Source organism: Mastomys coucha, unplaced genomic scaffold (genome assembly GCF_008632895.1).
Source record: "Mastomys coucha isolate ucsf_1 unplaced genomic scaffold, UCSF_Mcou_1 pScaffold5, whole genome shotgun sequence".
Classification (NCBI taxonomy): domain Eukaryota; kingdom Metazoa; phylum Chordata; class Mammalia; order Rodentia; family Muridae; genus Mastomys; species Mastomys coucha.
In genome coordinates this window covers 38,843,098-38,855,511 of record NW_022196911.1, presented here as the reverse complement: position 1 = coordinate 38,855,511, position 12,414 = coordinate 38,843,098, and the positions used below count along the sequence as shown (strand labels likewise).

The 12,414-nt window shown below is 39.7% G+C and overlaps 1 protein-coding gene across 9 annotated transcripts in view; it reads right to left on the bottom strand.

Moving 5' to 3' along the window:
• Pwwp2a (PWWP domain containing 2A) overlaps positions 1 to 12,414 on the bottom strand; it is a 39,947-nt gene that overhangs the window by 4,701 nt on the left and 22,832 nt on the right. For 4 of the 9 annotated variants that reach the window (XM_031354935.1, XM_031354940.1, XM_031354942.1 and 1 more), the window contains one exon: positions 10,471 to 11,414. In XM_031354935.1, coding sequence (XP_031210795.1) covers positions 10,471 to 11,414 — 944 coding nt within the window. Of the gene's footprint in view, positions 1 to 8,747; positions 11,415 to 12,414 lie in introns of those variants that run through there. The other 5 variants (XM_031354934.1, XM_031354936.1, XM_031354937.1 and 2 more) reach the window with 2 other exon arrangements.

Sequence of the window (12,414 nt, the reverse complement as noted above, 5' to 3'; positions counted from 1 at the left end):
ACAGTTGAGTTCTTTTTAATCCATCTTAACTAGAAAAAAAGAAAAATATTTTTTAAAAATAAGGCCAAAATTATTTTGAATTTTTCTAATGAGGTTTTTTCTGGGTAGCTTGCCAGCTTCAGGCTATAGTTTTGATAGCGGAGAGCCTTGAGAGCCACGTGGGTACCCATAGGGCATTCTCATGTATACATCCCATAAGATGCAGTATGTAACCTGACAAGGTACCTGCCCTCCAATAAGCCTAGAAATGAAAGAGGAAGTGCCAATTCACATTTTATGTCCCTGAGCAAAAAAAGAAAAAAGAAAAAAATGAAAAATATTTAAGAAAAAAAAAGTTACCATCTAACACTAGCTAGTTCTTGAAGCATTCCTGATCTAGGTGGTCCAGAGGCCTGAAGTTTTCACCTCACCCAGATCACATCATTCAGGAGCTCAAAGACAATCAAAAGCCCTTTGTTTCTGAGTGACATAGCTTCAAGTTCTAACCTGTATGTTCATTTTGTTTTTTAAACATGGCAAACTTTCTCACTTAGGCTTTCTGTTCTGAACAGAGCCTGAAGTGTTGAGCATAATTCAAGTGAAAAAACTATTTTAAAAGGGTCCTTGTTCTGCTTTTAAGGCAGGGTCTTAAACCACAGCATGGGGCTGGTCTAGAACTCTCTGTAAAGCAGCCTAGTCTTAAATTCCTGCCTTGGTTTTCTGGGTGCTAGAATTACAGGCACAAGCCAGCACATTCTCCATAGAGGAAGCTTTATTTTTAAATATATTTGGTTACATATCTACTTCCCTAGTTCTAGTATAAACAATTCTCTTATCATCAGCACAGCCAGCTCTGGGATTACCAACCAGGCAAATGCCAGGCATTGATGGTGGCACGCCTTTAATCTCAGCACTCAGGAGGCAGAAGCAAACAGATCTCTGAGTTCAAGGACAGCCTGGTCTACAAAGTAAGTTCTAGAACATCCAGGGCTACATACAGAGACAAAACAAAACAAAACAAACAAATCACAACCCGGCAGGGCATGGCTATGCAAAGCCTTTAATCTCAGCAGAAGCAGAGAGCAGGTAGATTTCTGTATTCCCAGCAAGCTTGGTCTACATAGCAAGTTGTAGGACAGCCAGAGCTACATTGTAAGGCCTTATCTCAATAAATCAATTAAAATACCAAATCAGAAGCAGAAGAGTAATAAATAAAACTTTTAAAGTAAACTATCCTGACATTATAAGCATGACCACTTCTGAATTCTAGTTTAGAGAAAAATAACTCTTTAAATGAGGTTCAGTAGTAAGGTTTTACACAGGAATCGAAGTGTACTGTTAATGGAGGCAACTACAACCACACAGGAGAGAAAAGGAGCCAGTGCACTAGAGGTTGCTTTGAGGAACTTCCCTCAGGCTTCCCTACCATCCACGCTCCACCCACGGAGCTGAGAACTATGGACAGTGGACAGAGGCTGAGGGAGTTAGTCAGTTTTCTTTTTTCTGTCTACTTCTTGAGACAAGGTCTCTATATGACTTTGGCTATTCTGGAACTTGTAGACCAGGCTTGTTCAGAACTCAGATATGACTATTTCTGCCTCATGAGTGTGGGAATTAAAGGTGTGCATCACCATGCTAAACTCAGTCAGGTAGGTCAATCATGCTCTGTCAATCACAACAGTGAGTGACCACCAAGGGTTATAATAAAAAAATAAATTTTAAAAAGAGGACATGAAGTTGGTGGATGAATCTGAAAGCAGTTGGGAGAAGGGAATGAATAAGATCAAAATACATTGTATACATGTATGAACTCAAAAATTTTTACGAGTACTGTGCCTACACATATGTGCACCACATGACTGCCTGGTTGGTGCCCATGGAAATCAGAAGGCAGTATTGGGTCCCCTAGAACTGGAGTTACATAGGGAGGCTGGGAACCACACCCAGGTCATCTACAAGAGTAACAAGAGCTCTTAACCATACTAAGCTATCTCTCTAACCCCAAATAACTATACTTTTAAAAAAGAAGATCTGGGATGAGCTCACCTTTCCTGCTCATTTTTCTCCATTACAACTCTTTATGCTACATAAAACCTCAGCCTGTCAGTTCCAATACAGAGCCTTACTAGAGCTTAGTGCTGATGCTGAAGATGAGCTTCCACTCCTATTTTCAGGGTCTTCATGTTTTGTTTGGAGACTTACCGCACCCACCACCCCCCGCCTCTGCCCAATGCAGAATGTCTACTATGAAGACTAAGGACCCTGCCAAAAGACAGTCAAGGCAAGGATTCTCCAGGAAAAAGCATCAAGCTCAAGCTCAATGAAGTTATCTGTCCTCTAAGAAAGAGCCTAAGTGTGACAATTGTGCTCTACTACAAGCAGCGAAGATCAGGGGTCAATCAGAAGAGGGTAGTACATAATCTGGTAGAGTCAATGAAAGGATGAAACAGTACAAAGCCCAGAATGAAAAAGTGGAAGATTCTGACTACATGAATGTACCTATGATTCCACTAAAGACTCATCAATTCCAATGAGTATGATGCGATGTGAGCAAGAAGAACTGCAGAAGTGAAGTCTCTTATAGAGACAGCTATAACCAGTTCTGATTCCATGTATGAGCTTTAGACTAACCTGCACACAGTTCTTCCCAGGATACTTGGACAGTGCCACTCCTAGACAGATCCTTTACTAAAAAATAGAGGGAGAGGGACTGGCATACAGTTGTAACCAACAGCATCTCAAAATGACCCATGGGTAACGACAACTATCTTCTGGGAAATAAGACCACACACACAGATTAAAGCCAAGCATTTCCCTCCTAAGTCTCCCATCAATACATGTACAAACAGATCTCACTCTTTGCCATTTGTCGAAATGTCAAAGCCCAAGAACATATAGAAGCTGTGTAAACTGGCCAACTCACTTAAAAGATGACAAGCTTATAGCTCCCTTATAAGACTCCTAACAGGATTCTGCTGTAGAGACCCAAGCTCAGATTCTCCTCCAAGCTCTGGAAAGGATTTGGAATATGCAGATTTGGAAGTGGTGACTGAGACCATGCCTCTGTCAGTCAGTCAGTCGTCCTCATTTGTTTACAAGTAGATGACCATTTCTTTTGTGCACACACACAAGAGCCTGTGTGTGGAGATCAGAGGACAATTTAAAGTTGTCAGTTCTTTCCTTCTCCTTGTCCCCAGAGACCAAACTCAGACTGCCAGGCTTGGCGGCAAGCTTCGTTACCTACTTCGCCATCTTGCCAGCTCTAGACAAACATTTCTAGTTATGCCTATGTTTAGCTATGAGCAAAATGGGAGAGTATTAGGTAGCCTTTAAGTATGTTAAGATAAATATGAGACTATAATAAACTTTAATCATGAGTTTTATATCCCATACATAATTCCCACCTCCAATAGTTAGCCTCTATAAATGCCAGCTAAAACCAGCCAGTTTACCCAGACATGATGGTAAAAACTGCTAATTTCAGAAGTCAGTGAGGTAAAAAGTAGGATCAACAGTTCCAAGGCCAATCTCAAAACAAACAGAAGCCACCCAAACTCCCAAAGAGTGTATACTACCTCTAGATATTTATAGCTAATAGTGCTATTACAGAAACTTAAGTAAAACTTTTCATTTATGGTAAGTACATACTGTTTGATAGATAGTACCAAAAACTACAAAATGGGGTTTCTCTACTACACATAGGTAGCTGGTAATATGAGCAGTATTTACACAGGCCTTGTGCCAGGCAGGCACTTTCCTATTGCTTTAAAATTTACCCTCTGAGGTGGCACTATTTATTCTTCCATTTTACAGAGGATGACATGAGGTTATCAACCTGCTTGTAAGGAGTAGTTCAGAGTCAGGCTAGGGCATCTGGATCAAGAGCTCATACTTACAAACACATGCCTAAAACGTTGAAAGAAAATATTCTTAGCTTGATAAAAGCCTGCTGTTAAGCACGGCTGATGCAAAACTGCTGACGCTCATCACTGCTAAGCTACATACCATTTTCTCTTGCACTCTGATCTGGATAGCACTCTTACCTTTCCACATAAACAATTTGTTTAAGCAACCAAAAACTTCCATTTCATTTTTCCAGAAGAAAAACTCAGGTTTTCGACAGTTTGGTTTTGTTTTGCTTTACAAGGGAACATGAAGTGAGTCAGTCTTACTATACACCCTGGGCTAGCCTCAGATCAGGATCCTCCACACCAGAGTTCTTCAATAGCTTCTAAGAAAATCTTACATGAGTTTAAATAAGAGACACCAATGAATGCAAAATACCTTAAACAGTTTGAAAGGACACCTTGCCAAAATTTACTCTGCATTATAATTCTGATCCCTTCCGTCCCAACAGGGTTTTCTTTATGTATCCTTGGCCATCCTAGAATGCCATCTGTAGAGCAAGTTAACCTAGAACTCAGAGAACCAGTGCCTCTGCTTCCTGAGTTCTGGGGTTAAAATCATGTGCCCCCACTGCCCAGCATGAGCTTTTTCTTTTTTAAGAAAGTCTAATTATAAAAGCCACACACTCCAGGCCTACAGGAGCAGTTGACAGGAGACAGTCAGAGATGAAAGACAGAGACAAGAGGATGCCAAGTTTGAAGCCAAACTAGGCTACATGAGACCTGTTCTCAAACAGCAGCAAAACCTTACCATTTATACATACACACACACTTATACATACAAGCATACCGGTGAGAGGGTGGCACTAATACTTTAGCTCTGAAGGACTTGGTGTTCCTTTCCTCGTAGACATGGATACCAGTATAAAAGTTATAAGGGTTTCCTTCCCCTCCTTGTTAAGACAGGCCCACGCTGGTCTCAAACCTGCTCTTTACCCAATCCTGACTGATCTTGCTGACTAATTTTCCTTTTTACAGAATTTTTACAAAACAATGTGAAGACTGTCTTTATATTATGCCTTTAGAGCTGGGCACAGTAGTGCTGGTCTACAATCCTGACACTTCAGTATCCATCCCATGATCCTGAAGTGGATGCTGGGTACAGTAGTTTGTACTTTCATCTGTTGACCCATTTGTCCAGCCTCCATTATTATTGAACTAACTTAAATGGCTCCATTATTCACAAAAAAAAAAAAAAAAAAAAAAAAAATCCAAGCAATTGTTACTATTGAAAGATTGTTATACTCAATGTAGTCAATTAATTCACCTAAAACTTTTACTAAGGGGCAGCTAGGCAGCTGTAGTTCTTTAAGTATAAAACATTGTCAGTGCTGTTATCTAGAGAATCATTCCATACACGACTGCAGGTACACAGCAAGGAATCCTGGAAGCAAACATTCCTGGCACCAATTCTCAGCAAATTTAAAACTCTATTAAAAATACTGACTATAAGTTAATCTTGTAATCCCAGCATTTGGGAGGCTAAAACAAAATTGTCCTGGGCTAGAAACCAGACTGGGTTAGAATGACCTAGTTTCATAAAACCTATGGGGGAGAAGAAGGTATGGAGGGGGGAGAAAGCAAAGCAAAGAAAAACATCCATACTACAGATAGACAGTGGTACAATACAAACATACTTAATATCTCTAAAATGTACAACTGGGGACTGGAGAGATGGCTCAGAGTTCCAAAAGCTTGCTGCTCTTATTCTGCAGCACCTACATCAGGTGGATCACAATGGCCTACAACTTCAGCTGCAGGGGATCTAATCCTATCTTTAAGCCTCTGAAGGCATTTGTACATGTGGGCACAAGTGACCCCCACCCCACATCAGGTTTCTTTAATTGTACAATTAAAATTGATGTTAAGATAAGCAAGGGCCAGCCTGGTCTACATATCAAGGCTACACAGTATAACCCTGTCTAATTTTTTTGAACATTTATTTATTTATTTTATGTATATGAGTATACTATAGCTGTCTTCAGACACACCAGAAGAGGGCATCGGATCCCATTACAGATGGTTGTGAGCCATCATGTGGTTGCTCGGAGTTAAACTCAGGAACTCTGGAAGAGCAGTCAGTGCTCTTAACCACTGAGCCATTTCTCCAGCCCTGTCTATTTTTTTTTTTTTTTAAAGTTAAAACTTTAGACTAGTTATGGTAGCACATGGCTATGATCCCAATACTAAATTCAGAAGGATCACTGCATGTCCAGCCAGCCTGACCCATACAACAAAATCCTCTAAAAAGCAAATATGCCCTCAAAATGGTTAAATTTTAGGTCATGTGGTACTTAAGTATGCATACAATTATAATTCACTTTAATCCAACAAAGACAATGTTATTTTTAACTAAAGATACAGGGAAAGGAAAGGAGTAAAGTCCTTTTGAATATCACAGCTGGGTGTGCTACAACAGCAGCACCACAAAACCAAATTTAAATGGTGTCCCTTTTTGAGTATAAACTTAGAATCAATTATCATGGCAAAAAAAAAAAAAAAAACAGATACTCTGCAAAAACTCTAATAAATCATTTACCACTGTGCAAATGGAGGCCTGAGTACAGAAATGTACACAACCTGTGGAAACATAGTAAACACCTTTCAAGTCAGAACCAGGTGGAAGTAGCAAAGACTGGCCGCCTACTGTCTCCTGGCACGAAATGGAATGGTGCCAGCCCAACTTTAGCTCTCAATTCCACATTTTTATATTAGAGAGTGAATAGCCCCAAAGCAAAAACTGAATTTGCCCGTCCTTAGAAAATGACCTTCACTGACTGGCCAATTGCCTATTTGAAACCATCAGTGGACATAAATCTCTGAACTAAAACCTTCATTACAAACTTTCTAGACATATCAGTGTGCCACTAGTTCAGCCCAAACTACAGAATATTTACAACTTAAATGAGAAAAAAAAAACTAACTAAATGTATACTATAAATTTCTGATTTTCTGATTCTCAATTCAGTTACTCAGTATAAAGGAAACTGGGCACTTTCCAAATGTCTGAACATGTGTTTCCTTCAATAACCAACTTTAGAAAGTAGCAGCCCCTCTTAATTGAACAAAATCCATATCCTAGATGTTTATCTAAGCTGATTTTAGTATCAGTTCTATGTTGTCTGCCTACAATATCTTCAGAAAAAATCCTATTTGTTCCACATAGTACTAAGCTACATTAACAACTATTAACATTTTGCTCCCAGCCACATGTGTTGGTGTATGCCTTATAACACAGAAGAGCTCAAGGTCAGCCTTGAAGTTTAAGTTTCTAAAGATGCAGTCTTGACAATTTTCTTATTTGGTTTCTGCCCTTCCTCATCCTTGTCTTTTAGCTACTTTTCTTACATTGGAAATTTGTCTAAGTCAATTCTCTCTGAAAAGAGAAACCAAACCAAACAAAAAGAAAAAAGCCCATTTGGTTTATTACCATACATAGGGTGCCTTTTATCTTCTCAGAGAAAACTTTGTATCTCCAGTTGCAGTAGATATCAAATGGTCACCTTGCTTGAAAAATTCTAGTGGAATATTTTTTAAAATAGTATCTCACTATGTAGCCCTGGCTGGTCTAGATCTCCATAGATCAGTTTGGCCTCAAACTAGAGAACATGCTAGGGCTAAAGGCATGTACCAGCACACAGAGCCAAATACATCTTTGTTTATAGTCTGGACAGGAATTCATTATGTATCCTGGTAGATCTCAAAGCCACTCAATTCTCGTCTCCACCTCCCAAATGATAGGATCACTAGAACACACCATCACTCCTGGCTGAATGTTATTTACATACTCCACAGTCATAGATTATATTTTCCCATGTAGCTTATGAAATAGGACAAATGGTTTATGCCATAAAGATATATTGCCAAAGTATCTGACTATATGAGCAATGCCCACTTTCAAAGTCACTACCACAGCCCAGATCACACACTTCAAATTACTTCTGAGATGACTCATGTATAAATCAAATTTTCAAAGGTAAACAAACAAGTACTCTAATCTAAAACAGTTAATCAGAAAACTTAGCCCTCCATCACACTGTGAGCTTTCAGCCTGTCATAATCAGATTAGTTTCTGTTTGCAGGAAAGAATATGCATCTTTTTCTTTTATTGTGTGTTTATTAAAATCAAAAAGCGTTGACTAAGTTCCCCAGAAGAAATTCTATTTTCTTTCCCAGAAATAACCAGGTAAGCTTAAGGAAGCTCATTTCCAAATTTCATTATCTTTATTATTAATTATGTAGTAACTAACATATCTCCCACTGGATTATTTTAGAAATCCACAAAAGTTTATCTTTTTGTATCTCAAGTAAATACCAAACTGAAACTATATCGAATTTAAGAAGACAAAAGGCTTGGAAGCAACTTAACTTTTGAGATCACCTTGCCTCTGCAGGCACTCAGGAAGCAGAGGCAGGCAAGGCTCTGAGCTTGAAATCAGTCTGGCCAGCCAAAGTGACATAGGGAGACTCTTAAAAAAATAACATCTTAGGGACAGGTAGACCATGTAGAGTTAGATTAGTAAGCCCATAAAGCAATGATATCTGAGGCAGAAGACCAGAGAGCAAACCAACTACAATTACCTAATTTTTTAAAGCATGATAATTTATCAAAGCTAAAACTGGGGAAAAAAATTAAAAGCATTCATGAGCGGTTGATAGGGATTAGAGTTCTATCACATGGCATTACTATAGAGCCTCACTGTACCGCCGTTTATTTGAATTTAATCTATTCTCCAATAACATTCCCTGACAGGGCAAATAAAAAAAAGTTTAATTTCTCACCTTTTCTAATCACTATTACAAAGAATAATTTTCTACTATTTTGAAACTGTTCAAAGCTTTTTGAGAAACACACACAAATAATTTGGATTTAGTTGATTTTATTTACAGCTTTTTTTTTTTACATTTCAATGCATTATACAATTACATTTCTCATTTTCTGACCTGCAAACAGATTACCTTAAACGGAAAATGCTTCTGAAAAACTACCAAATTAGGTACATCCAAAATGCAACAATTACACATGACATTAATTCACAAAGTGTAAATTGCGAGGGTCTGTCCTAAGAATTTAGGAACAGCCAGTCAGGAGAAATCTGACTAAATTTTCACTCAATTATTTATATACCCCCAAATAAAACCTATCTAAACTTCCCAACCAAATATCTTGACCTCACTGGACAAGAGTGCTGAACCAAACCTGTCCAGTCTTAATAGTTTTAATACCAAATACTGGGCAATGTGTACAGCCTGGTCTATAACTAAACAGCAAGCATCCCAATTTGTCATAGCAAGCATCTCAGTTTGTCAAACACCCAATATCAAACTTTTATACCCTTGTGTGCATAGAAAGTCTAAGTGTTCACTAGATAAAACAAGTAATCATCGACTAGCCACTGATCCCCGAGCCCCAGCCCTTACTAATATGCAACCCCAAATACACAACCCATGTCACACGGTGACAGACAATAGTTTATACATGTGTATGTACATGTGTGTGCATGTATGTATATGCATGCATACATACACACATATACATACATACACACACAAACAATAGCTACAAATGGCAATTAACAGTCCCTGCAAAAATTGTTTCATTTGAAGCTATGGCTTCTATGCCTTAGGATGGTTTTAGATTTCAAAACTGGAAAATACTCCTAAAATCCTACTTAAGAGAAAATTTGAAGCATGTTTCAGTTTTAAGCTTCTTAGTCTAAAAATGGCTATATATCACATATAAAAAGCCAACTGAGTGCAATTTCTCTCTGGTTGGGCCAAGCTGACTGGTGGAAATGATTCCTAGATAGCCAGGGATCTGCAGCAGCTCCAGTGGTTCTTGCCTACCTTACTGTCCATGTTCACGTTTCAAATTGTGTCAACAGAGCCCGCACTTCAGGGGTCAGCTGCTTGGCAGCCTTAGCCGCCTCTGTGATAGCCCTGCGATACAGACCCTTTCTCTTCTTATTAAACCGTAACTGGAAGTTTTCTAGAAAGGGGGAGAGTTGTGAGAGAGTAAGGGAAGATGTCGTTGGAGATGCAAACCAAGAAATACGGGCCTCCTGCCGGGCTAAAAGGCCGTTATCTTTCCGGCTTACAGTTATGGTAAGAATACGGGCTGGCCACCATGGGAAGCCATATATCTTGGCCCAAACAATGTCCCCTACACATATGGTCCTGCCATCTGGTGTGATACATTTAGAGACATTTTTGGAAAAGATTTTCATTTTCAAAGAATTACGGAGGCTATTCTCTTCCTTTGAAGAGGAAGAAGTAGAAGTGGAAGAGGCAGAAGGTGCATGCATACAGCCTGGAGGGAATACAAAGCTCTCAGAAGAGCTACATTCAGAGTTGGAGGATTTCAAATCATCCATGCTATCAATGCTACATACTGAAGCACTGGAAGAGTCAGATTTCTCTTGATTTAGGGTCAGGTAAACAGATATACTGCTTTTGCTGCCCTTTTTGCCCAACATCCGCAGTTCCTCCTGCTCACCAGGCACATGCACTCTGCTTGTGTCCTGAACCTCACTGGCAGACTCTTCAGGGCCTTCTGAGGGACTCTGTTTTTCTGAAGGGGCCTCACCTGCTGAGCGGGTGGAGGTGCATCGAGACTGCGGCTTAGGGGCCAGCTTGCCACTCCGAATTTTCTCCAGTCCCGTCTTCAGAGAAGAGTCATTTTCTTCGTTCCTGTACCTTTGTGGTTTTAAACGCACTCGAGGTGGGAGAGAACCTGAGCTAGGATTCTGATACCGACGTGTGAAATGGACTTTTGAGTGTGCGTTTTTGGAAGTGGAGGTTTCACTCTGCTTCTTCTGTGCCTTTTCTTTGGCAATTTTCAATACTTCCCGAGCTTTTGCGTGATCCATGTTCTTGCTCTGGAGCACTTTCTTGGTATTTAACTGAGCTTTTGATGTGTTTGCCTGAGCAGAAACCTTTACTACTCTGCCTCTGCTGTGAGATATACTGGAAACCCTCACCACAGCGTTCCTTCTCTGGCTTTCGTTTTGGTTTTTCCCATCCACTTTATGGTCAGTTTTCAGTTTTTTGTTCACAGTAGCTACACTGTCATGTCTCCGTTTTTTATCTTCATACCTAGAAGAGTCACTGCTACCTTTCCTAATTTCCTTCTTTTCTGCAACAACACTGTTTTTACACTTATCACACAGGACTTGCCTGGGCCGTAGCTTAATCGCATTCATTATTGAAGTGGGTTCTTCCCTGTACATTTTTCGTTTGGGTCGCTTAATTTTCCGAGGAGGTGGCTGAGGTATTGATTGGTTATATGTGTCCCTGATAAACAAGGGGGGAGGATAAGGTGCTCCTTCGTGGAAGAGAGGAGGTGGTTTGGAAGTCCACAGGCGCTCAGGAGGAGGGACTGGAGACAGGTCATCGGGAACAGCACCGTTCACTTCCCGCTTGACTTCTATCCCTTCTTGGAATGTGTTACTTTGGAGCTGCATGGCGTCCGGTTTGTCCTTATATTCCCTTTTGGGAAATACTGTCACAGGGATCCCATGGGGCCCAAACCTTTGAAGGAAAAGGAAGAACAAAAGGAGGCTAGTGAGTTGATATCTGTAACTCAACATCTTAACTGTAAACAATTTCATACGCATCTATACAACAAGAATCTAAAATATACTATTGCTGTCTCCAAAGTAACAAAAATCTCCACTTCTTTTGATTCTACATTTTAGAGAAAATTAGAAACAACCCAAATAAATGGTTACCCTAGACAATACCAGACTAACTGGTTTTACTTAAAATAGATCTGTTATCAGACAGGTTAATATGAAATACCATGTGGCATTAAACTCATTGAACCATGTACATTTTCTAGTAAATGCACCCATATATTAGGTGTAATCATTTTTCTCTGATCATAACATCTTTCAAAAGCTTAATAAAAGGCAGGGTGGTGGTACCTGTCTATAATCTCTCTACTCAAGGCTAAGGCAAGAAAACTTAAGGTTCCAGGTCAGTTTGAACAGCACAGAATTCAGATGTTCATATTATTTCCAATGCTGACAGGCATAGAGCTGCATGGTTTCAAAGTTTGTTTTTTATTACTTTGTATATACTGGTATTTTGGCTCCATGAATATCATCTGTATATACCATGAGTACAGTGCCTTCAGAAGCCAGAAGAGAATCCCCAGGACTGGAGTTACAGACTATTGTGATCTGCTATGTTGGTGCTGGGGACTGAACCCAGCTCCAGAAGAGCCATCTGTGCTCTTAACTGCTGACTCATCCCTTCAGTGTCCCTGAGTTTCACTTTTTAAAATCACATACTACATTCAGCTGGGCCGAGTATCTGCAGTGGCAGTACCCAGGAGGGTGTGACAAAGGATTCTGAGTTGAAAGCCAACTTATACAACACAGCCAAGGCCTCTTGTCTCAAAGAGAAAAAGCAAAGAAAAGAATAAAGGAAAAGCAGTATTTTCAAGTGTATTCCAATTTCAAACCAGTTATATAGCCAGTATCCATATATAGATAGACCCAGCTTCAGTAGGAAGGAATGAGCAGAA